Source organism: Mytilus galloprovincialis, chromosome 13, assembly GCF_965363235.1.
Source record: "Mytilus galloprovincialis chromosome 13, xbMytGall1.hap1.1, whole genome shotgun sequence".
Lineage (NCBI taxonomy): Eukaryota > Metazoa > Mollusca > Bivalvia > Mytilida > Mytilidae > Mytilus > Mytilus galloprovincialis.
In genome coordinates, this window is record NC_134850.1 from 42071921 (window position 1) to 42099330 (window position 27410).

General features: G+C 33.8%; 1 protein-coding gene across 1 annotated transcript in view; it reads left to right on the forward strand.

Annotated features, from left to right (window-relative positions):
* Positions 1-27410, forward strand: part of LOC143057544 (uncharacterized) — a 194004-nt gene that overhangs the window by 84489 nt on the left and 82105 nt on the right. The window contains exons 68-87 of the mRNA XM_076230855.1: positions 1893-1935; positions 2421-2584; positions 3140-3310; positions 4749-4958; positions 5320-5362; positions 6214-6377; positions 6831-7004; positions 10101-10353; positions 10695-10873; positions 11804-11986; positions 12224-12479; positions 13481-13644; positions 13943-14119; positions 14836-15088; positions 15471-15634; positions 15945-16130; positions 16339-16591; positions 17440-17603; positions 18251-18430; positions 26111-26369. Of these exons, the coding sequence (XP_076086970.1) occupies positions 1893-1935; positions 2421-2584; positions 3140-3310; positions 4749-4958; positions 5320-5362; positions 6214-6377; positions 6831-7004; positions 10101-10353; positions 10695-10873; positions 11804-11986; positions 12224-12479; positions 13481-13644; positions 13943-14119; positions 14836-15088; positions 15471-15634; positions 15945-16130; positions 16339-16591; positions 17440-17603; positions 18251-18430; positions 26111-26369 (3640 nt within the window). The remainder of the gene's footprint in view (positions 1-1892; positions 1936-2420; positions 2585-3139; positions 3311-4748; positions 4959-5319; positions 5363-6213; positions 6378-6830; positions 7005-10100; positions 10354-10694; positions 10874-11803; positions 11987-12223; positions 12480-13480; positions 13645-13942; positions 14120-14835; positions 15089-15470; positions 15635-15944; positions 16131-16338; positions 16592-17439; positions 17604-18250; positions 18431-26110; positions 26370-27410) is intronic.

A 27410-nucleotide genomic window follows, 5' to 3' on the forward strand; every position in this document is an offset into this window, starting at 1 on the left:
ACATTTACAAATGATAAGGAGATGGAGACATGAACAAAAATATATACAGATAAGATATATAAATATAATGATTCATTTGCAAGCAGTGAACAATCATTTGTCAAAAACAAAACAAAACAAGAAACAGATTCTTCTTATTATTTTATAGAGAGGCAATAAGGGAACTATAAACATTACAATTTGATGGAAATTTGAAGAAAAAACACAATTTCTACATCATTTGGTTACATTTACGACAAAATTTATGTCAATAAAAAAACATGATGTTTTGACCATTCAGTACTTAATAGATGCATAGTTCTTGGGGAAAAGTTTCATCAAATAATATGAATATAAATGACTTTTTTTGTGCTCATTTTTTACAGTGGGTTGTGATGATCTTCCAGTTAGGTTACCCTCATTTGGAGTGTTGTTCCCAACCTGTTAAAGGTCCATCTGCATAATTCAAAATTGGAAATTTCAACAAGCATCTAATATTCTTAATTTGGAAAATAAACCCTTGTCTGCTAGCTTCATGTATATTTTTTCTTCCGATTTAATATATAACTAGAATCATGCAACCAGACTTAAGGAAAAGGCATGTAAGTTCATCATACAAATATGACACTTTTTCTAGACAATCCAGATCTTGCAAAATACGTCGCTAAAAATTGTAACCTTTAAAATTGTTGTTGTGCAGTAAAAACCCATATGGGAACTTTCAAAAGTTGGCAGGTATGTAACAAGTCTTGCTATTTTAATGCACCATTTATGGGCATTATGTTTTCTAGTCTGTCCGTCCGTCCTGCTTCTGGTTATAAAGTTTATGGTCGAGGTAATTTTTGATGAAGTTGAAATCCAATCAACTTGAAACTTAGTACACATGTGTTCCTCTTGATATGATCTTCTTAATTACTGCCAAATTAAAGATTTTACCTAATTTTCATAGTCAACTGAACATAGAAAATGATTGTACGGATGGGAAATCCATGTACTTATGACCTTTTCTTGTTTGAAGAAAAAAAAAATACATTTTAAAGATAATGGAACAAAGCAGCCTGGGTAAGTGGGGCTGCTTTTATGGTAATTCAAGTTACCTTTTATTCACCTTCTTCCACTTCAGAGCTATCAGCTCTTTGATTAGATAATAAGGACATAATATGTTGATGTGCATATCGACAGGAAATTATGATTCAATATTTTTTCTAGGAGTTACGCCCCTTTGAACTTATTTGCTTTAATGTACTACTGCAACAGTTTGTCATCGCAACTCCTCTGAAAACAAACAACAGAATTTCATGAAACTTTGTAGATAATAAGGAAATACTATGTAGATGTGCATATCGACAGGAAGTTATGATTCAACATTTTTTTCTTATACAATTTTCTTTTCTTACACTTATTTCATTTCTCCAATGACAATGTGGGGACAAAGGGGTATGTGAGCGTACTCACTAAGGTTCTTTAATTTAAACAATTTTAGATTTTATTCACTCTCTCACTCCATCATGGAAAATTAAATAAAAAACATGAAGATATAAACACTTGTTCCTTGTTCATGTTGCTTACATTACTGTAGAAACACTTTAGTTTTTTAAAATAATTTATTTTGATAAAGGAAATGTAAATATGGGGAATATTTGACTTTCAACCTTTTTATTGGGGTAGATCATAACTCAATCTTATGTTATTTTGTGCTGTGAGTATTTCATCAAAGTTTCATCAAAAGCACTTTTTCTGAACTGAATTTAAAACTTGGATTCAAAAATAAAGTTGTCATAACTTTTTTCTTCTTTTTCTATTTCATAGACTTGTCCAGTAAAGTGTATATTAAGAGAAACTCTATAACTTACAAAAATTGATAAAAAATTATGATGGGATTTTAAAAAAAATTCATTGTTGATTTGTTACAGATGTGGAGAAAAAGTTTAATTTGAAAGGAGTTGTAAAGTTGACGTAAGTAGCATTTTGATTGATCATTCATTAAAACTTTTAAAACAGAAAAGGTGTTAAAATAAGCATAGTTTTTTCATGTGTTTGCAAAAAAAAAAAAAATGTTTAAATTTTACTAACCCAAATAATTCAGGTACTTCCCAATATGAATACTGCCAATGACAAGGGCATGAACACTCTATACGATAAAAAACATGTTATGAATCAAGGATTTTGATTGGTGCTCTCTGTATGAAAGAGCCAATCAGCTGGTAGCTTAATGTTATTGAGATAGGTATACTGCAAGCTAATTTCAAATGATTAATAAACAATTTTTTTCATTGACAAGGCTTTAAGGCAATAATATACTTCTAGATCAGCAAATTATAACAATTGAATTATTCTGATTAGTACTAAAGTTTTACACCATTTTTAGAAAGTGTATAATTCAAATGCTGACTTTGTGATCTCAATGGTAAAAGTCTGTATTATGATTATTTGTCTTACAGATACAAAATAGAGAAATTCCCAGTTGAACGTCAATACAGAGTCAACCTTAAAATCCAGATATGTTTCAACAGTACGTCGGTATGTGAGATAGAAATGGATGCTTTCACTGATGCAATGATACCATGGAGACAATGTGCCTGGGATCTGCCTTATTCAACATCAGGTTGGTTGAAATATTTTACTGACCTATGATTTGTTTTACTGAAACTATATTACTTTTTTGAAGGAAGTAGGGGTATTAATGCAAGAAGGATAATATTAGTTACACAGTGTGCAATTGTCCTAATACGAGAATTTATTGGGTCAATAAAATTCATATCGGGTGAGTCGAAGCTTGATAAATTCCGTATTATGTCAATTAAACACTGTGTAACGAATTTATCCTGATTTTATTATATTACATATAATTATATTCAATATTAAGACAATATCAACCTAATATATTTTAGATATTTAATCTAAAACTGACAAATTAAAAATATTTGGACTATAAAGCAACTCAATTTTTTTTTATTAGGACAATAGTATAAGGGAGATAATTCAAATTGACGTAATAAAAAATTGTACTGAAATTTATAAGGACAATATCAGCCAATCAAATTGCGAGAAATTACTCTAAATCAGGACAAATGAATTTATTTTTCACAGACCCAATGTCTTCCTGTGTTCTGTGTGTCACTATAAAATTAACATTGTGCTTTATTTTCAAATATTTCAGGGTTTTCATTGGCTAGTCACCTGACCAGTATTGGTAAAACATCAGGACAGACATTCACTACTGAGGAAAAGACTGATCTGTTCAACTTACTGGGAATAAACTCCTATATTTTGGGAACACCATGTGTATTGTCAGATTATTCACCAATCAGTGTCGAGAGATGGAAGAAAGGTAATGTCTTCACATTTTTATGCCCCACCTACAATAGTAGAGGGGCATTATGTTTTCTGGTCTGTGCCTCCGTTCGTCCGTCCGGTTAAAGTTTTTGGTCGAGGTAGTTTTTGATGAAGCTGAAGTCCAATCAACTTGAAACTTAATACACATGTTCCCCATGATATGATCTTTCTAATTTTAATGCCAAATTATAGTTTTGACCCCAATTTCATGGTCCACTGAACATAGAAAATGATAGTGCAAAGTTCAGGTTAAAGTTTTTTATCAAGGTAGTTTTTGATGAAGTTAAAGTTACATCAACTTGAAACTTAGTACACATGTTCCCTATGATATGATCTTTCTAATTTTAATTCCAAATTAAAGTTTTAACCCCAATTTCACGGTCCACTGAACATAGAAAATGATAGTGGGAGTGGGGCATCCGTGTACTATGGACACATTCTTGTTTCTAATCATGATTTTCTTTTGAATTTAAGCCAATTTTAAATCAAAATAAGAATTACGTTTTTTTGTGACTGAGCTATTTAACATTGTTTAACCTACACTGAATCAGCTCATAACTTTATGCTGTTGATAATTGTACTTCACATGTTTCTTGAGAAAGATTGTGCTGGCAAAATCTTAAATTTAAAATTGATACTTTAAGTCAGTATAGCATTATCTAATGCATAAAATAAGAAAAAAAGTATTGATAGGTTTTGAATCTTCTTTTCAAGATAAAAAATGAAAGGAAAAGACTCAGACTATTATACCTTATATTGGCATTGGTATTATTTGGATCTCAAATCGAAAGACAAGAAATCTAGAATCTGTTTAAGTTTTTACCTTTTATGAGCTATTGAATTCATTTATGAAAAGAAAAATTAGTGTTATGGAGCAAATTATTTTACTTATTGGAAAAAAACCCAGAAAAACTGAACACCTGACAAAAATTTCTAAACCTGACCTATGTACATCCTTAAGATTTGTTCAGTTTTCATTTTATGTAACTTTTCACAGATTGTGCAGCAGACGTCATCTTGCCAACACTTCCTGCCAATGCAGCTTGTAACATCCATGATAAGTGTACTGCTGTAGATCTTCCTTTTCAGATTGTGCAGCAGACGTCACCTTGCCAACACTTCCTGCCAATGCAGTTTGTAACATCCACGATAAGTGTACTGCTGTAGATTGTTGTATGTACTCTGACTTCCTTTTCAGATTGTGCAGCAGACGTCACCTTGCCAACACTTCCTGCCAATGCAGCTTGTAACATCCACGATAAGTGTACTGCTGTAGATTGTTGTATGTACACTGACTTCCTTTTTAGATTGTGCAGTAGACGAGACGTTACCTTGCCAACACTTCCTGCCAATGCAGCTTGTAACATCCACAATAAGTGTACTGCTGTAGATTGTTGTATGTAGACTGACTTTTCATTTAATACTTTTAACAGATTGTGCAGCAGACGTTACCTTGCCAACACTTCCTGCCAATGCAGCCTGTAACCTCCACGATAAGTGTACTGCTGTAGATTGTTGTATGTACACTGACTTCCTGCAACAAGGCTTCCATTCATTTGTTGAACTGGATCCCTGTAACCACAAACTAAAGTTTGGTATAGAAAGGGTAACAGGAACAGTAGATCTCAATGGATATGCGTTTGGTAAGTATTTTGTATTGTGGGAATAATCTTTGTGATATTAATTTTCATTTTAGAGACTCAGGTCAGTATATATGAGAACCAGTAAGTTGCTTGAAACCAGTTTTTTTTTTACAACAAAATGAATTAAATAACATTGGAAAAACAAGCTACATGTTGGAATTGTATGGATTGTAAGGGTCTTCTTACCACCCAAGCAATTTGATAGCTGTGGTCATAACTTGCTATGTCATTTCTCCCATTCAATAGTATGCCTTTATGTTGTTTTTCGTAATCAGAAGTGGTTAGAAATGCATATGGCATTGAATGAAACCCTATAATGATGACTAATTTTCAAAAAAAACACCTTATTTTTTATTTATAGGAGTGGAAGAGACAAGGACGCTGATGAATGTTGTCAGACTCACGTAAGATATATTTGGGAGAGGATGTGCTTTTTTTAGGAGACAAATTCAGTCCTGAAATACTAGCAAATTACAAATCATCAAAAAAATATTGTTGTTCTTCATCTGAACAGTTCTTTAAGTTTTTCTACGAATATTGAATAATCTTATTCTTTAGTTTTCTATGTTGTGTCATGTGTTCCATTGTTTGTCTGTTTGTCTTTTTTCTTTTTTAGCCCAAGGCGTTGTCAGTTTATTTTTCGATTTATGAGTTTGACTGTCCCTCTGGTATCTTTCATCCCTCTTTTACAGGTCTCACCATACAGGACCTATAAGTCAAATGAATACTTGGATGATTTTCAAAAATGGGGCCACTTGAAATTAAATCTTTAGTTTTCATCCTCCTATTCTCACAGACAGGACTATTTATCTTTTTGTTTTGATAAATGTTCTATGAAAATATTAAGATTCTTGAGAAATGTTTTAAAGTGATGTATAGAATTGGTATTTGAAGAAAAAATCTGACAAGGTTATGTTTTGGAATATAAAAAGAAATTGCATGCTGCAGATTCATTATGATTCATAGAATACTAAATTTTTGGGTAGTAGTTATCCATGACTAAATAATAATTTCCTTGTGTGCAGAAGTTTTCATAACATGAATTGTAGTACAAAATGTATCCACAAATTACAATCTTTCCACAATTTCCTTAAAAATAATCTTTTAGTTGACAAATGGAGAAATGGACAATAACTGACATGAAATAACACACATGCACAGTCGAAATTAAAAAGAAAAGTAAGATTATTTTTTGAAGTCTTCAGGTACTTTGATTAAAAGATGAAAAATTGATATTTTTATATGTTATTTTCAGATATACAATCACAAATCTACAGTCTGCAGGAAAATACCAGCTAGATATGAAGATGGAGATTTGCTTTAATTCATCAGTATCATGTGACTTTGAAATGACAGTGTTCAGTGGTACACAGCTTCCTAAACAGTATTGCTTCACTGGTTCAACTTTCACTGATCCTGGTATGTTTATGAAATTGAAATAATTTCTTTGAAATGGACTGATCAATACGTATACTTACTGCATTTTTTTTTATTGGAAACTCAAATTTTTCTATATGTTTTCTATTGATTCTATAATCTTAATACTTTTACTAGATCCGTGATCTTTTGCATAGAGATTTGAAATTTCAATTTTTAGACTGCAGTAACTGGGAATGTTACAAAATAGAGGTAGCATAATTAGAACACTTATATGAGTATTAACATTTACACATGACTGTTGATTCATTTATTTTTGTACGTTAACTTTCTTAATACAAACCTGCTTTTTGAAGGGTACTTATTTGGTGATTTCATCATTTGCTCTTACTAAGTAACTATTTTGAACATAAAAAAAAGTTATTGAGGTTTAAGATGATATTTTAGTAAATAATCTTGTTCCAATTCTCATTAATTTGCATATTTATTTTACAGCATTTTCTCTGGACAGCTTTTTACTGGCTGAGAATCAAGCTATGGTTGATCCATTACCATCAGCGACAACAACCAAACTGTTACAAGATACTGGAATCAGTGACTACCTCCAAGTAACTGCATGCGATCACTCTGTCTTACCGTTCACCACAGCTAATGGCAGACTAAATGATGGTAAGAACACGGCTTATAGCTCACGTTTTTATCAGAATATTTGTTACAATTTTCAATTGTTCTTTGGCCTATCTTTTCATTTTCAAGACATGGATTTCATTTGTGTGAATTCATCATGAGAAAGCAAATGACATCTATTAAATGTTATCAGTGTAAAATTTTATACAGAATATATTCAGATGCACAGTTTCTCAGGTATTTAGTGTTCATCAATTAAATGATTAACAATTGATATATGTCCATGATAGAAAAATCAAAATGTCAATATTGACCTTAAGAGATTATTTGAAAAATATGAAAAGTTTTCTCATGTGGACGATAAGGACCTTAAACCTTACCATGCTGATTTGTTGTCCGAAACTGTCTAATTTTAGATTATTGCCCTTAAATATGGTCCTCATGTGCAAAAAGCGTCAAATTTGATGTTTTTTTCATTCTTTTTCTTGACCTGGAAAAACAAGGGATGATAATAGATGTATCCAACTGTAGTCTGTATGTAGAGTGGACCCCAGTGAACACATAACAGTTCTTGGGTCAGAGTGAAACTGATCAGGGTACACCAGTCTAAAAAAGGTCATTAGCTCCTAAAATCTGAAATTTTCTGGTTTTTTTCCTGATTTTTACTTTAACTGGACCTGCAACCAGAATTAGTGGTTGCCTATGCATATTTCAATAATAATAACGATCGGTAGTTAAATGTCCTCTGGTTTGCACTATTTATAAAAGTTTTTGGCCTTTGTTTTTAAAGCAATTGCTTTTATGCCGTCGCGTATGGCCATCTTTGTGACCCAGATCAGAGACTCCGCCCAGATCAAGCCATAGTATTTTGTTAAACAGGCTCCTGGTCAGTCATTCTTTAACACCTATGTATGTTTTCTAATGCAATACATAGCTTGAAACTTTAAAAAAAAGTTAGTGGATTTAAGAAGTTTCAGAATATGTTCTTGTAGATGTATTTTTGTATTTAAAGGGTCAACCGTTTGACTATCAAATAACATAGAAGTCCGAGTGAAAAAAAGTACATTTTCATAAATGCGATTTCGTTTTCCGCCGTTCGTACGATGTTTCAACAAAATATGGATTCATTTCAGTTGTTGATTTAGTATTGAATATTTAACTGAATTATCTCCTAATAAATACGGTTTTTTATGTTTAATTTGTGTTTCTTTAAGAGGTCAGGTGCTCTTGTTCATTCATAAAATTATCGTTCATTCATACATTTATCGTAAAATTTAAGGTTAATGCGTAGTGTCAAATTATTACCTGCAATCTAAAAATAGACAAACTTTATTTGCGCAAATAATTTAGCGGAACGAAACCCTTGTTGAAAACACATAACAATAAGTTCGTTTTCCTTTTCTGTCAAAACTCCGTAATATTTATCGATCACCTTACTAATGAAATGGACCCGTCCAAACGTAGTAGATGCCAAGTCGGTCCAGATGAAGAGATATTTACAATTTGGAATTTTCTAGTTTATTAATACATAGATTGAAAAAAGTACGTCTTTTTAAATATCATGATCAAAACTGGATTTGCATAACAAATGTCAGATGAAACCATTATCCTCGTCTTTTCAGTGAACAAGTCTACTACGTTTGTTGACACTCGACGGTCCACCGTGTTAGCAATTTTATTTCACATGTTTTCGAAATATTGAAGATCATTTTTCGCAATGTTTCCTGAAAATTGATAAATATCAAAGCAACGTAGAGCTGTTTGTTCTTGTTCGTATAATAAAATTGAGAATGGAAATGGGGAATTTGTCAAAGAGACAACAACCCGACCATAGAAAAACATACAACAGCAGAATTAAGGTCACCAACAGGTCTTCAATGCAGCGAAAAATTCCCGCACCCGGAGGCGTCCTTCAGCTGGCCCCTATACAATATATATATACTAGTTCAGTGATAACGATTTAATGTCATATTTGTCTGTGATGACCCCCCCTTTTCGGGATTGCATGAGAATTGTAGTTATCTCGTACCCACATGCACTTGTTTCTATCCATAGGAAGGTCGACTATCCATATAAAACTATTTATATGGATAATCGACCTTCCTATGGATAGAAACAAGTGCCTGTGCTCGTACCGCATCAGAAGGACACATATCAACTGAGCAATAATGTTTGGAACTTGGTTTTAAAAATGATGACAAAGTAACATTATGAAAATATTTTTATTAAGCTGAAATATACATTTATTCTTTACATGTTTATGTCTTGTAAGATATTTTATTTCTTTCCCGTTTTTTAACATTTGCGTCTGGAAAGTTGAAATGTTTTAACTTAATCATTTGTGTTAATGGTTAAATATAAATTAATAATGAAAATTGTTAAAATTAAATCAATAAAGGAAATTTATTATAATTGCCAAGGAAGTTACAAACACTACCAGGGGATAATCCATGATGATTTCTTTTTGAGTTATATGTTTCAGCACATGTATATTTGACCACAACTTTAGCCTGGTAAACGTGTTGTCTCCTTGTGAAATATAAAACATATTAAAAATGACTTTCTGCTAAAGTCTATTATTTATATAAAGTTAAAACCTTCTTACTTTTAACTAGACAACACTCATGTCAGGTTTAATTCTTGTATATATGTGGATGAAAAATAAAAGTCCCCAAACATTAACATGGCAGCAATTGCTTTTACAGCCTTTAAGGCTTTGATTCAGACTTTGAAGGGAAGCCCACCCCTTAAAAAAAAAAAGTTTTTTTCTGATTTTTTATTTTCATTAAATTTGAGCTCAAAATGAACATTAAAACTTAAAAACATAACAATTATTAGTATTAGATTGAGGAAACATGCATACACTTCGAAATAAATGGCATGACTTTGACCTCCAAATGTATGGAGCGCCATTGGAGCCAAATATCGGTGTTTTGGGTACGGCTGTAATACTATGACCCCTGCATGGTAAGGGTAAATATAGATTTAGTTGATTAAAAAAAAGAAAGAATAAGCAATTCTTTGCCATTTATGATGATTTATAATGAAGAAAATGTAGAAAAGAAAAAAATATAAAACTTTGAAATGAAATTGGAGGGTTACATGCATGTAATAACTAAGAATATATTTGTTTTTCAGAGTGTGGAAAACTTGAAGACTCCATTAGTCTGCCAGCAGACGTATCATTAAACGTCCAATCAGATTGTACCTCAGTTACCATTTGTTCTGACATTGGGTTTATTGATAAGAGAATCCAGTCTACAGTGAAACTGGATCCCTGTACATATGAAATCACTCTTGGCATTGAGACAATGGAGACTACTGTATCCCTGTTACAGTTCCAGTGGGGAAAACCTCAATCCTTTGCCTTACAAGGAGGACTCAGAATGGAGTAAGTTTGATCAGAGAAGTAAACATTTTAAGAAATGCTATTGAATATTTTTTGTGTCATCTGTGAAAATAGTTATTTACGACCCCAGCAGATTTTGTGGCATTAAAAATGTATCTAGTATTAAGGTTTTAAAAAGGAGATACATATATCTGTGTTTATATAGTTTCTGAGGATTTTATAGTCTACCAAAAGTAATATAAAACTTGCTACTAATTGTACACTATATTGTTGTTTGAAGCTGTATTAACTAACTTGATAGTCTTTTGTGCTACAGTTCTGTTCTGTTTTTTTTTTTTTTATATTTTGACCTAACTTATTTTCTTCGTTAAACATTTTTCCAGCTATGTGATCCATGATTTAACCAGCGAAGGAATGTACCTGGTATCTGTTGACATGGGTCTGTGTATGGAGACTTCTGACAGAGCCAGTTGTGATGTTAAACATACAGTGTTAGATAATGTCAAACTACCAAAGCAGTCCTGTAATTGGAACAGTGGATTTTCATTCTCTGGCAATCCTAGTAAGAAAAGTTAAAGTTCTGTTATAAATGTTTACTTCACCTTTCTGTTAAATCGAAATTTTAAGTCTGTCTGTCTGTCTGTCTGTCCGTCCGGCTAAAACATGTCACACTGTTACTTGAGACTGACTTATCCAAATTTAATGAAACTTATTATGGTTGTTTCTTATGATGGTCCAATGATATGAATAATTTTTGGTGAAAATAAGATTAAAACTTTTTGAGTTACGGGACTTTTTAACTAAAACAGGGTGTTTTTTTCACATGTCGTGCTGTATCTCAAAAACGATTTACGGTTATTACTTAAAACTTTACACATTCTTAGTTATATTAATCTTAAGATCTGTATACTTTTTGGTGATGATTCAAAATTTCATTTTTGAGTTATTGAGTATTTTGTAAAAAAAAAAAGGGGGAGGGGGTTTTCACATGTCGCACCTTATCTCAAAAATGATTTAGATGATTGCTTTAAACTTTACACACTTCTTAGTTATATTAATCTAAAGATCTGTATACTTTTTGGTTTTGATTCAAAATTTTATTATAGAGATATTGAGTTTTTTGTAAAAAAAAATGGGGGGGGGGGGGGGGGGAGGGGTTCACATGTCGTGCCGTATCTCAAAAACAATTTATGATTATTGTTTAAACTTTACACACTTTTTAGTTATATTCATCTAAAGATCTGTATACTTTTTGATGATGATTAAAAAAATAATTTTAGAGTTATTGAGTTTTTTGTATGAAATTAAAGGGGGATTCACATGTCAGGCCTTATGTCAGAAACTATTTATGATTATTGCATAAAAATTCACACACAAGACGACAGGCGTATCATGCGCTTATGGCGCAGCTGTTTATTCGTACATCATTCAATCTATGTTTAGACACATTGTTTATATTTATAAAACCTTACCATATTTTCCATTATTTTAGGTTTTGACTTATCAACCTGGTTAACTAGTAACAGTTATACAGACTCAAATCCCCTGTCAGGACTGGTCATTGTTGAACTTGAAAGATACTTACAATTAGATGAATTTATACAGCCTAGCAAATGTGTGGCATCTTCTGCACCTTACACACCCGCAAATGCTGAAGGCTGGGCTATTAGTACAGGTGAGAGTATGCACATAAATCGACCACACACTCACTTTTTATATAGAATATATAATTATATACCTTTTATTCAGAATTCTTTAAATTGCAAAACTTGATTGTGTTGTATTAGCAGATAATCATAATGCATGTTAAACTATACTTATGACTATACAATTTTTATAGAACAAATCGTTTGAAAAACATGATAACATTGAAGTGTCTTTATAAGAATTTATGCCTTTAATATCCCAACAGGATGTCAGACTGCACCAACACTCACCACATTGCCTGGATCTGGTATTGTATGTAACCTTGGTGACAGCTGTACTAAAATTGACTGCTGTGTTGACATTGCCAAGTTAGATACGACCTTCAGAGTTTATGCTGACCTTGATGTGTGTAGTAAGGAGTTTACAGTTGGTGTAGAGAATTTCAACAGGACTATATCCTTGTATAGTTTCCAGTATGCACAAGAGGATACTTTCTCCTTCGGAGGACTTGTTAATATCAAGTGAGTTCTAGGATGACATTAATTTTAAACTTTATCTATCTGGTACTTCTTTTTTAAGAATTTGGTGTAATTTTTGATTTTATAAAAATGGATAATTACCACGTGAATCACTGTTTACATTTACTCGGAAGAAATTGTTCCGAGGATTCCTTATTTTGATTGGTCAATTTGTTACCTGGATACAGGACGCTCTTATATATTTCTTTGTTTCGGGATTCGCGGTACATTTGAAATTTTTCATTGAAATTATTTACCCTCCCACCCGCCGCATACAACTGTGTTAGTTATGAATTTTAATGTATTTTGTGTACTTATTTATAAGATGTGCTTGTGTATACTGTGGCTAGCTCATGTGTTTATTCGAGCTGTTTGGATGAATATATTTATCATTTCTAATGGCTAAACGCTATATTTGCTCTTGAACATTAACTTTACATGTTATATGTGACTGTCAGTGGTACAGTCGAGTGTTTGTCCTGTGCTGTGAAATATATCTGTTTGTCTTGTGTATATATTGTGCCGTAATAAAATTGAGTAACTTTGATTTCTTTTGTGAGAAGCCTGGTAATTTTATACTTTCTATAACATTTCTGTTTTACTATGAACACAGAATTGCATTACAACCAGTGTTATAAAGTAGAACTGCCCAACCTACAATCAGATACAGTGAATTTATAATAAAAAAAAGGCTGATAATCTATGGCTGCAATAATATACAACTATCTGATAACTGAAATTAAAATTTTGAAGTCTTTTGAAAAAGAAACAAATAACAAAATTTTACTTATTAAATGGAATATTCATTGCAGATCAAAAAGAAGAAAAACCAAAGACAGAAATATGACTATCTTTGTGGGTGTTAATTGTTTGTTTAGCTTAAAGAGGATACAATACATTCATCTTTTTTTTCAGATACAAAGTATGAAGACAGAAGTTTTCTAAATTTCACGTATGTTAGCTATTTGTTAAGCTTATAGAGTATAAATACATTTTTCTTACAGATACAAAGTAGTGAACTACCAGAGTGAGAGAGTGTTTGTAGTTAATATGGACATTGAAGTTTGTTATTCTGCTGCTGGGCCATGTGCAGTACAACACACAGTCTTGACTGATGTAAAGTTACCCAAATCTTCATGTAACTACAGCCAGCCATATGCCATTCCTGGTTAGTGCTTTAAAAAAATATAAAATGGTCAAAAGAAATGCAAATAAATATTCAAGGTTTTTGCTAGTTTAGATATATTTTTAAATAGGAAAATCTTATAAATGTTCCTGGCTCGTACAATTTTGATCTTAACAAAAAAAGCCGTTTCCCACTCTATTGATGCTACTTATTTAAGACGAAGGAAACCTTGAAATAATTTCAAATGTTTTTCTGATGGTAAGATATATTTGAATATTGATATGCTTTTTACTAAATCTAAATTGTAGTACTTATACTGATTTACTAATGAACTTTACAGATTTCTCATTGGTGTCTTACATGAGTGAGTTAGAGGTTAACACAAATGTCAATCAGTTACCAAGTTGGGCCGTTGACCTACTGATGGAAGAATTAGGAATAGCAGGTTTCCAAAAAGATCCTCAGTGTGACTTATCAAGCTATTCTGGAGCTCTATCCAATGGATGGGATTCAACAGGTAACATTTTTAATTTTGAAAGTAACTCTTATTATACCTTAACCTAGAAATTTGTAATTATACCCCAACTCAAAATTTGGAATCAAGCTTCATGTAGGCCTTCTTAATTTAGAATTGAATGCTTTTTTTTGGTTATAATTTAAAGGAAATGAAAGCAAGTGACCATAACACTTTGTCTGAAGCATGCAAAAGCTTCTTTCTAAAAATGGAATTGTCACTTGCAATCATTTCCTGTAAATTTCAAGAATTTATTATGCCACATTTATGGGCATTATGTTTTCTGGTCTGTGCTTCCATCTGTTTGTTCGTCTGGTAGTTTTTTCGTTCGTCAGGTTAAAGTTTTTGGTCGAGGTAGTTTTTGATGAAGTTGAAGTCCAATCAACTTGAAACTTAGTAAACATGTTCCCTATGATATGATCTTTCCAATTTTAATGCCAAGTTAGAGAGTTAATCCTATTTTCAGGGTCCACTGAACATAAAAAATTACAGTGCGGATGGGGCATCCGTGTACTTGGAACACATTCTTGTTTAAAATTAATATTAAAAGTACTAACTGTAAGCTATATCACAAGATAGGGTTATCATTTATAAGAGTTATAAATCTTAAAAATAAAAACCTAATCTTATAGACTTGTTGCTGGGGTGACTTTAATTTGTAAATAGATTTCTTATTGGATATCAGTATTGTAAGTACATAATTAACTTATTACTTCCAGCTTGTGGAGAACTTATAACACTACCACAGTTACCAGCCTACACACGGTGCAGGTTACCAAGTTACTGTACTGGTGCCCAGTGCTGCTCTAACATTGGATATCTTGGCAGAAAGTTGGAAGCCTTCGTCTTGGTGGATCCATGTAGCTACTCTGTCAGTATTGGACTGGAGAAAAGAAATATCAATGTCACATTACTGGAATTTACACAAGGCAGTTGGCAAACTGTCACTTTAGGCAATCTGCTTAGACTTAGGTAGGTTTTTTAAGGTAGATATTAAAAAAATAGTAATTTTGATGGATATGGAAACTTTTGCAGTTAAAAAACTTGATGCATCATCTTGTAGCACTAGAGATACTTTATATGTGCAAGAAGCTAGTTTAGATTTTGAAAGCGGGTGTTATCTATTTTGCATCAAAAGATATACATACAATTGTTTTACAAGAGTGATTTATTTCTTAGCACCTACACATTTCTAAGTACTAGTATCTCTTGATATATTTTTATTGAACTAACCATCACAAGAAAATTGGATAACTTCTGAATTATTTCTCTTGTTGAAACAGCCATGTCCTATAAGTAGAAATTTTCTTATCACATATAAATCATTCATTTATTACTATATATATATATATAGATACAAAGCAGAGGAGTTGACAGCTGAGAAAGTTTACTTGTTGTACATGACGATCAGTATATGTTTTGAGACTGTTGGAGATTGCCGTTATACTTATACTGTATTTGATGGAGTAAAGATTCCTAAACAACCTTGTGACTGGACTGGAGGATACGCTATACCAGGTCTGTAGAATGATGTGTGTAGAAAATTACACTTGACACATTTCCTTAAATATGTAATGGAAACTTTATCTGAATATTCATTAAATGAAAGCAAGACTTTTGAAATGAAGTTTCGTTTGATAACACCAATTTTTTTTTTGTATTTTGATATTTGAAAAATGGTAATAAAATCCTCAGTAAAAGAGCAATTAACTGCTAAGACTCAGTTTTGAGTTAATACTTATGTTTGAGAGGAATAATTAAGTAAAATATTCTAACATTACTTCTTGTAACTGTATTCATCAAACATATGCATTTGAATTGTTTATAGGCTTCAATTTGAATTCCTACCTGAATGGATTAGGATATTCCACAAGTACACCTCTGAACTCATTAGTATCCTCACAGCTTTTAGAGTACTTAGGAGTAGCGAGTTTGCTGAATACACCAACTGAGCAGTGTCAAATGTCTGATCCTCTTTATACATCTTCAAGTAACGGCTGGACAAAAGACGCAGGTAATTAAAGTTAATCTTAAAAGAATTAGCTTGTCCAAGTATAAGAATAACACTGAAGTTAAAAGCATCTTGTTTAGAAAGACTGGTGAAAATGGAAGTGTTTAATGTTCTACACAGGAACGTTAAAAATAAAAATGAATCTTTTTTTTCTAATTTACACATATTTTTATTTTAACAGACATTCTAAAGTAATTTTTTTATATATCAGGTTGTACATCAGCAGTAGCTCTACCAACTCTAGGAAGTAATAGTGTTTGTCACTTGTATGACACCTGTACTGGTATATCATGTTGTTTACATTCTACAACTGTTGATAGAAACTTCAATGTCTTCCTCAAACTGGATCCCTGTACACAGAAACTTGACATTGGTATAGAAAAGTACCAGTTTGACTTTTCACTCTACACCTTCACATTTGAGACGACACAATATTTCCATATTGACAGAGTAATTGAAATTGAGTGAGTATACTATTTTTAGACATTGATCGCTAGGTCAAATTTACATTTTGTGTAACCCTTGACGTTCTTCCTTCTGTCTATTTGTTCCTACGTCTTTCTGTTTGTCCATCCGTCTCATTTTTTGTTGCAAAGCTAGAGCTGGGACATTCTTGTCCTCAGACACATTCTCTTTATGCCCAATTTTTATGCCCCATTTATGGGCATTATGTTTTCTGGTCTGTTCATCCCTCTGTCTGTCTGTCCCTCTTCAGGTTACTGTTTTTGGTCAAGGTAGTTTTTGATGAAGTTGAAGTCCAATCAACTTGAAACTTAGTAAACATGATTCCTATGATATGATCTTTCTAATTTTAATTCCAAATTAGAGATTTATTCCATTTTCACAGTCCACTGAACATAGAAAATGATAGTGCCAATGGGGCATCCATGTACATGGGACACATTCTTGTTTTATATTTATATTTTTTCTTCCGATGACATTATATTTTACATTCATCTATCCTCAAAGATAAAATAATTGAATATGAATTGTTTATTTTGCCAAGACTTGTTGAAATGGTAGGTGTTTATTTAAGATAGGAGAACTTTTTTATAATCTTTTGTTTTATAGGTCCCAACTTTTTCCATTTTTTTGCTCTGCAAATTTGCAGTTATCTTATTTCAGAATTTAAGAAGCAGGTAGATCATCATTTAAGACTAAAAAGATAAATAATCAATGATTTTTACAGTCTTTCAATTGAAAATTATGTTTTGAACATTAAATTAGACTTTTTTGCATCATATTTCTCACCTTGTAATAATTTGAAATGCCAAAACAATGTCATTATATATTCTCTATATTAATTTAACAGATATAAAATAACAGATTTGGTTGGTGAAATGGTCTATCTTGTTGATATGAAAGTCAAGATTTGCTTCAATGATCCAACACCATGTGACCTGCAAGATACCATAGTACTGAATACCAAATTACAAAAGATGGTGTGTCCATGGTTTAGAGGATATCCAAATCCAAGTATGATTTATTTTTATTATATTGCATTATAAATTCATCTTTTAAAGATCGACCATTTAGAGTTATTAAGTTTTATTAAAAATCCATCCTTTAGTGTTTTAGATAAAAATTGATAAATTTAATATGAAAATAGGTTAATTATATTTTATGATATCAAAAATGACTTTTCAAGGACATCTTCAAGGACATTGCAGGAGAAGAAGTGTCCAATGGTTTAGAGGATATCAAAATCCCAAGTAAATAACAATTGTTAAATCATATCTTGAATATGTTTGAAAGATTGATCATTGGGATTTATAAATCCAATCAATCCGTTGACTTGTGAAAGGGAATAAAATAATACATGAAAATGATACTGTAAAGTGTAAATTCAGAAATTGCTATGTTTTTATTATTTCGAAAAATGTGACAGGGTTATAATTGCAATCATTTAATTTCGCATTTTGAAGTTTTTTATATAAACTAAACACGATTTTCTCAATATTGCAAATATTAAAATCACATTTTAGTCTAAAATGACAAAATCACAATGATAAATGCACTTAATAATTTCTGAATTTACCGTAATAGAGTGATGGTATTTATGATACAAGATAAGTATTTTCAGGACATTGCAGTCTTCATACAAATGTACCTTTATCTTTCAGGTTGGTCACTTAATCAGTGGTATTTAGACAATTCTTTTACACCAGGATCTAACTTGGATTCCTCTACAGCATCATCTTTGATGGAAGCCACAGAGTTAGGAGAATATTTACTCAGTCCTATGATATCAAGAGACGACCCCTTTGGTAGATATGCTGCTGCCTATCTTGGTTGGAGTTCAGGTAAGTGTTTTAAGATATTGACAGTTGGGTATATGATAAGGCCACTCTTTTGCCCATGAAAGTAAATCTTTATGTGAGTTCGTAGTCTAGTGGTTAAGACTAATAATTAATCTGATTGGAGTCTGTAAAATGTGTCTTTGGTAGAATTATGTCGTACAGGGAGAAGGGGGAGAAACAAAACTTAAGTAAAGAATTTGGAAAATTGGTGAAAAAGAAAGAGATTGAGACAAATGCTTGGACATCAGGTGGTTATGTAGATAAGTGGTCACTTAATCAGTGGTATTTAAATATTTCTATGACACTGGGATCTAACTGCAGGTTCTTATATATTTAATTTTAGAGCATGTTAGGATGGTTGCATTTAGAAATAAATAACTTATATTTAATATCTCACAACCAACCAATCTATGAATGTTAACATACAACATTCCCTTTCGAGGCCCCTGTTACTCTCCTTCAAATGGACTAGTCTGTAATATTCCACATCAAACCACATCTATCAATGTTAACATACACGTTACATTTCAGAGTGTACTGAGGCCCCTGTAACTCTCCTTCAAATGGACCAGTCTGTAATATCTCACAACCAACCACATCTATCAATGTTAACATACACATTACATTTCAGAGTGTACTGAGGCCCCTGTAACTCTCCTTCAAATGGACCAGTCTGTAATATCCCACATAAAACCACATCTATCATTGTTAACATACAACATTACCTTTCAGAGTGTACTGAGGCCCCTGTAACTCTCCTTCAAATGGTCCAGTCTGTAATATCCCACATAAAACCACATCTATCAATGTTAACATACACATTACCTTTCAGAGTGTACTGAGGCCCCTGTAACTCTCCTTCAAATGGTCCAGTCTGTAATGTCTCACATAAAACCACATCTATCAATGTTAACATACACATTACCTTTCAGAGTGTACTGAGGCCCCTGTAACTCTCCTTCAAATGGACCAGTCTGTAATATCCCACATAAAACCACATCTATCAATGTTAACATACAACATTACCTTTCAGAGTGTACTGAGGCCCCTGTAACTCTCCTTCAAATGGACCAGTCTGTAATATCCCACATAAAACCACATCTATCAATGTTAACATACACATTACCTTTCAGAGTGTACTGAGGCCCCTGTAACTCTCCTTCAAATGGTCCAGTCTGTAATATCCCACATAAAACCACATCTATCAATGTTAACATACACATTACCTTTCAGAGTGTACTGAGGCCCCTGTAACTCTCCTTCAAATGGTCCAGTCTGTAATATCTCACATAAAACCACATCTATCAATGTTATCATACACATTACCTTTCAGAGTGTACTGAGGCCCCTGTAACTCTCCTTCAAATGGACCAGTCTGTAATATCCCACATAAAACCACATCTATCAATGTTAACATACAACATTACCTTTCAGAGTGTACTGAGGCCCCTGTAACTCTCCTTCAAATGGTCCAGTCTGTAATGTCTCACATAAAACCACATCTATCAATGTTAACATACACATTACCTTTCAGAGTGTACTGAGGCCCCTGTAACTCTCCTTCAAATGGACCAGTCTGTAATATCTCACATAAAACCACATCTATCAATGTTAACATACAACATTACCTTTCAGAGTGTACTGAGGTCCCTGTAACTCTCCTTCAAATGGACCAGTCTGTAATATCCCACATAAAACCACATCTATCAATGTTAACATACACATTACCTTTCAGAGTGTACTGAGGCCCCTGTAACTCTCATTCAAATGGTCCAGTCTGTAATATCCCACATAAAACCACATCTATCAATGTTAACATACACATTACCTTACAGAGTGTACTGAGGCCCCTGTAACTCTCCTTCAAATGGTCCAGTCTGTAATGTCTCACATAAAACCACATCTATCAATGTTAACATACAACATTACCTTTCAGAGTGTACTGAGGCCCCTGTAACTCTCCTTCAAATGGACCAGTCTGTAAAATCCTACATAAAACCACATCTATCAATGTTAACATACAACATTACCTTTCAGAGTGTACTGAGGTCCCTGTAACTCTCCTTCAAATGGTCCAGTCTGTAATATCTCACATAAAACCACATCTATCAATGTTATCATACACATTACCTTTCAGAGTGTACTGAGGCCCCTGTAACTCTCCTTCAAATGGACCAGTCTGTAATATCCCACATGAAACCACATCTATCAATGTTAACATACAACATTACCTTTCAGAGTGTACTGAGGCCCCTGTAACTCTCCTTCAAATGGTCCAGTCTGTAATGTCTCACATAAAACCACATCTATCAATGTTAACATACAACATTACCTTACAGAGTGTACTGAGGCCCCTGTAACTCTCCTTTAAATGGACCAGTCTGTAATGTCTCACATAAAACCACATCTATCAATGTTAACATACAACATTACCTTTCAGAGTGTACTGAGGCCCCTGTAACTCTCCTTCAAATGGACCAGTCTGTAATGTCTCACATAAAACCACATCTATCAATGTTAACATACACATTACCTTTCAGAGTGTACTGAGGCCCCTGTAACTCTCCTTCAAATGGTCCAGTCTGTAATATCTCACATAAAACCACATCTATCAATGTTAACATACAACATTACCTTTCAGAGTGTACTGAGGCCCCTGTAACTCTCCTTTAAATGGTCCAGTCTGTAATATCTCACATAAAACCACATCTATCATTGTTAACATACACATTACCTTTCAGAGTGTACTGAGGTCCCTGTAACTCTCCTTCAAATGGACCAGTCTGTAATATCCCACATAAAACCACATCTATCAATGTTAACATACACATTACCTTTCAGAGTGTACTGAGGCCCCTGTAACTCTCCTTCAAATGGTCCAGTCTGTAATGTCTCACATAAAACCACATCTATCAATGTTAACATACCATACAACATTACCTTTCAGAGTGTACTGAGGCCCCTGTAACTCTCCTTCAAATGGTCCAGTCTGTAATGTCTCACATAAAACCACATCTATCAATGTTAACATACAACATTACCTTTCAGAGTGTACTGAGGCCCCTGTAACTCTCCTTCAAATGGACCAGTCTGTAATATCCCACATAAAACCACATCTATCAATGTTAACATACACATTACCTTTCAGAGTGTACTGAGGCCCCTGTAACTCTCCTTCAAATGGTCCAGTCTGTAATGTCTCACATAAAACCACATCTATCAATGTTAACATACAACATTACCTTTCAGAGTGTACTGAGGTCCCTGTAACTCTCCTTCAAATGGACCAGTCTGTAATATCCCACATAAAACCACATCTATCAATGTTAACATACACATTACCTTTCAGAGTGTACTGAGGTCCCTGTAACTCTCCTTCAAATGGACCAGTCTGTAATATCCCACATAAAACCACATCTATCATTGTTAACATACAACATTACCTTTCAGAGTGTACTGAGGCCCCTGTAACTCTCCTTCAAATGGACCAGTCTGTAATATCTCACATAAAACCACATCTATCAATGTTAACATACAACATTACCTTTCAGAGTGTACTGAGGCCCCTGTAACTCTCCTTCAGATGGACCAGTCTGTAATATCTCACATAAAACCACATCTATCAATGTTAACATACACATTACCTTTCAGAGTGTACTGAGGCCCCTGTAACTCTCCTTCAAATGGACCAGTCTGTAATATCTCACATAAAACCACATCTATCAATGTTAACATACAACATTCCCTTACAGAGTGTACTGAGGCCCCTGTAACTATCCTTCAAATGGACCAGTCTGTAATATCTCACATAAAACCACATCTATCAATGTTAACATACAACATTACCTTTCAGAGTGTACTGAGGCCCCTGTAACTCTCCTTCAAATGGACCAGTCTGTAATATCCCACATAAAACCACATCTATCAATGTTAACATACAACATTACCTTTCAGAGTGTACTGAGGCCCCTGTAACTCTCCTTCAAATGGTCCAGTCTGTAATGTCTCACATAAAACCACATCTATCAATGTTAACATACAACATTACCTTACAGAGTGTACTGAGGCCCCTGTAACTCTCCTTTAAATGGACCAGTCTGTAATGTCTCACATAAAACCACATCTATCAATGTTAACATACAACATTACCTTTCAGAGTGTACTGAGGCCCCTGTAACTCTCCTTCAAATGGACCAGTCTGTAATGTCTCACATAAAACCACATCTATCAATGTTAACATACACATTACCTTTCAGAGTGTACTGAGGCCCCTGTAACTCTCCTTCAAATGGTCCAGTCTGTAATATCTCACATAAAACCACATCTATCAATGTTAACATACAACATTACCTTTCAGAGTGTACTGAGGCCCCTGTAACTCTCCTTTAAATGGTCCAGTCTGTAATATCTCACATAAAACCACATCTATCATTGTTAACATACACATTACCTTTCAGAGTGTACTGAGGTCCCTGTAACTCTCCTTCAAATGGACCAGTCTGTAATATCCCACATAAAACCACATCTATCAATGTTAACATACACATTACCTTTCAGAGTGTACTGAGGCCCCTGTAACTCTCCTTCAAATGGTCCAGTCTGTAATGTCTCACATAAAACCACATCTATCAATGTTAACATACCATACAACATTACCTTTCAGAGTGTACTGAGGCCCCTGTAACTCTCCTTCAAATGGTCCAGTCTGTAATGTCTCACATAAAACCACATCTATCAATGTTAACATACAACATTACCTTTCAGAGTGTACTGAGGCCCCTGTAACTCTCCTTCAAATGGACCAGTCTGTAATATCCCACATAAAACCACATCTATCAATGTTAACATACACATTACCTTTCAGAGTGTACTGAGGCCCCTGTAACTCTCCTTCAAATGGTCCAGTCTGTAATGTCTCACATAAAACCACATCTATCAATGTTAACATACAACATTACCTTTCAGAGTGTACTGAGGTCCCTGTAACTCTCCTTCAAATGGACCAGTCTGTAATATCCCACATAAAACCACATCTATCAATGTTAACATACACATTACCTTTCAGAGTGTACTGAGGTCCCTGTAACTCTCCTTCAAATGGACCAGTCTGTAATATCCCACATAAAACCACATCTATCATTGTTAACATACAACATTACCTTTCAGAGTGTACTGAGGCCCCTGTAACTCTCCTTCAAATGGACCAGTCTGTAATATCTCACATAAAACCACATCTATCAATGTTAACATACAACATTACCTTTCAGAGTGTACTGAGGCCCCTGTAACTCTCCTTCAGATGGACCAGTCTGTAATATCTCACATAAAACCACATCTATCAATGTTAACATACACATTACCTTTCAGAGTGTACTGAGGCCCCTGTAACTCTCCTTCAAATGGACCAGTCTGTAATATCTCACATAAAACCACATCTATCAATGTTAACATACAACATTACCTTTCAGAGTGTACTGAGGCCCCTGTAACTCTCCTTCAAATGGTCCAGTCTGTAATGTCTCACATAAAACCACATCTATCAATGTTAACATACAACATTACCTTTCAGAGTGTACTGAGGCCCCTGTAACTCTCTATCAAATGGACCAGTCTGTAATGTCTCACATAAAACCACATCTATCAATGTTAACATACAACATTACCTTTCAGAGTGTACTGAGGCCCCTGTAACTCTCCTTCAAATGGACCAGTCTGTAATGTCTCACATAAAACCACATCTATCAATGTTAACATACAACATTCCCTTTCAGAGTGTACTGAGGCCCCTGTAACTCTCCTTTAAATGGTCCAGTCTGTAATATCTCACATAAAACCACATCTATCAATGTTAACATACAACATTCCCTTTCAGAGTGTACTGAGGCCCCTGTAACTATCCTTCAAATGGTCCAGTCTGTAATGTCTCACATAAAACCACATCTATCAATGTTAACATACAACATTCCCTTTCAGAGTGTACTGAGGCCCCTGTAACTCTCCTTTAAATGGTCCAGTCTGTAATATCTCACATAAAACCACATCTATCAATGTTATCATACACATTACCTTACAGAGTGTACTGAGGCCCCTGTAACTCTCCTTCAAATGGACCAGTCTGTAATATCTCACATAAAACCACATCTATCAATGTTATCATACACATTACCTTTCAGAGTGTACTGAGGCCCCTGTAACTCTCCTTCAAATGGTCCAGTCTGTAATGTCTCACATAAAACCACATCTATCAATGTTAACATACAACATTACCTTTCAGAGTGTACTGAGGCCCCTGTAACTCTCCTTCAAATGGTCCAGTCTGTAATATCTCACATAAAACCACATCTATCAATGTTATCATACACATTACCTTTCAGAGTGTACTGAGGCCCCTGTAACTCTCCTTCAAATGGTCCAGTCTGTAATGTCTCACATAAAACCACATCTATCAATGTTAACATACACATTACCTTTCAGAGTGTACTGAGGCCCCTGTAACTCTCCTTCAAATGGTCCAGTCTGTAATGTCTCACATAAAACCACATCTATCAATGTTAACATACACATTACCTTTCAGAGTGTACTGAGGCCCCTGTAACTCTCCTTCAAATGGACCAGTCTGTAATATCTCACATAAAACCACATCTATCAATGTTAACATACAACATTACCTTTCAGAGTGTACTGAGGCCCCTGTAACTCTCCTTCAAATGGACCAGTCTGTAATATCCCACATAAAACCACATCTATCAATGTTAACATACAACATTACCTTTCAGAGTGTACTGAGGCCCCTGTAACTCTCCTTCAAATGGTCCAGTCTGTAATATCCCACATAAAACCACATCTATCAATGTTAACATACAACATTACCTTTCAGAGTGTACTGAGGCCCCTGTAACTCTCCTTCAAATGGACCAGTCTGTAATATCCCACATAAAACCACATCTATCAATGTTAACATACAACATTACCTTTCAGAGTGTACTGAGGCCCCTGTAACTCTCTATCAAATGGTCCAGTCTGTAATATCCCACATAAAACCACATCTATCAATGTTAACATACACATTACCTTTCAGAGTGTACTGAGGCCCCTGTAACTCTCCTTTAAATGGTCCAGTCTGTAATATCTCACATAAAACCACATCTATCATTGTTAACATACAACATTACCTTTCAGAGTGTACTGAGGCCCCTGTAACTCTCCTTCAAATGGTCCAGTCTGTAATATCTCACATCAAACCACATCTATCAATGTTAACATACACATTACCTTTCAGAGTGTACTGAGGCCCCTGTAACTCTCCTTCAAATGGTCCAGTCTGTAATATCTCACATCAAACCACATCTATCAATGTTAACATACACATTACCTTTCAGAGTGTACTGAGGCCCCTGTAACTCTCCTTTTAATGTCCAGTCCGTAATATCCCACATAAAACAAACTATCTATCAATGTTAACATACACCATTATCTTTCAGAGTGTACTGAGGCCCCTGTAACTCTCCTTCAAATGGACCAGTCTGTAATGTCCCACATAAAACCACATCTATCAATGTTAACATACAACATTACCTTTCAGAGTGTACTGAGGCCCCTGTAATTCTCCTTTAATGTCCAGTCTGTAATATCCCACATAAAACAAACCATCTATCAATGTTATCATACACCATTATCTTTCAGAGTGTACTGAGGCCCCTGTAACTCTTCTTCAAATGGACCAGTCTGTAATATCCTGTAATCTAGAGAGCACCTGTCGTGGATTGAGTTGTGCATTAGACGTACCATTCATCAGTAAAACATTTGAATTCTACATGAGACTAGAGCAGTGCGACTACATGTTAAAAGTTGGAATTGAACGTCAACAATATGAAAGAACACTAAAAGGATATCAATGGGGAGAATGGACACATGTTGACCTAAATGGAGTTTTGAAAATGAGGTGTGTTATTGTAAAGTTTATGACATTCATTTTTAGCTAATCTTGCCCAAGGGCCAAATGAGCTTTTCTCATCAAAAAACTTTTTTAAAATCTTATCTTCAGAAACCCCTTGACCAATTTCAAAAAAATCTTGAATCAAATGAGCTTTAGGTATCTAGTATAAAGTTTGAGACATAAGGGTGGTATAACTTAAGTACAGGAAGGTATTTGTAGACATCAAAATTAATAAGCAAGACCACATATATTTTTTGACATGTTCAATTCAGGCTCTTATGAGCTTTTTCTTTTAAGAAATTTAAGTGTTTATCTTCACTTTTAGATTTAAAAGAATGAAAAAAAAAGGTGAAAGTGGTATATTTTTTGTTGACAGGTTTAAAACTGCTTACATCAGAACAGATCATTTTTATCCTACGATACCACCTACGGTAGTAGAGGGGCATTATGTTTTCTGGTCTGTGGGTCCATTCTTTCATCCGTTTGTCCGTCTGTTTGTCCCTTCATCCCGCTTTAGGCTAAAGTTTTTAGTCAAGGTAGTTTTTGATGAAGTTGAAGTCCAATCAACTTGAAACTTAGTACACATGTTCCTTATGATATGATCTTTCTAATTTTGATGCCAAATTAGACTTTTGAATCCAATTTCACAGTCCACTGAACATAGAAAATGATAGTGCAAGTGGGGCATTCGTGTACTGGGGACACATTCTTGTTTTTTTTTTTATCAAAAGTTGATGGAAAATTACAATATATTTTACTTTATAGTAGGATGAGACAAAACTGTTTAAAAAAAAATTATGTATTATTTTAATGTTTTGGGCCAATTCAGGAGGAGTAAAAGTTGAATTCAGTTTTTTCTTGCCATAAACAATGAAATCCTTTATCGTTCAAAATATATAAGTTACTTTAGACACACTATTGTGAATAAGTTATGTACTATCTGTCAAGTATTGTATGATAAATTCAATATTAAATCAAAGTAAATCCTTGCAAAATTTTTTGAGATGGGTTAATTGAAATGTAGTGTAATTAATGAAGACACATCTT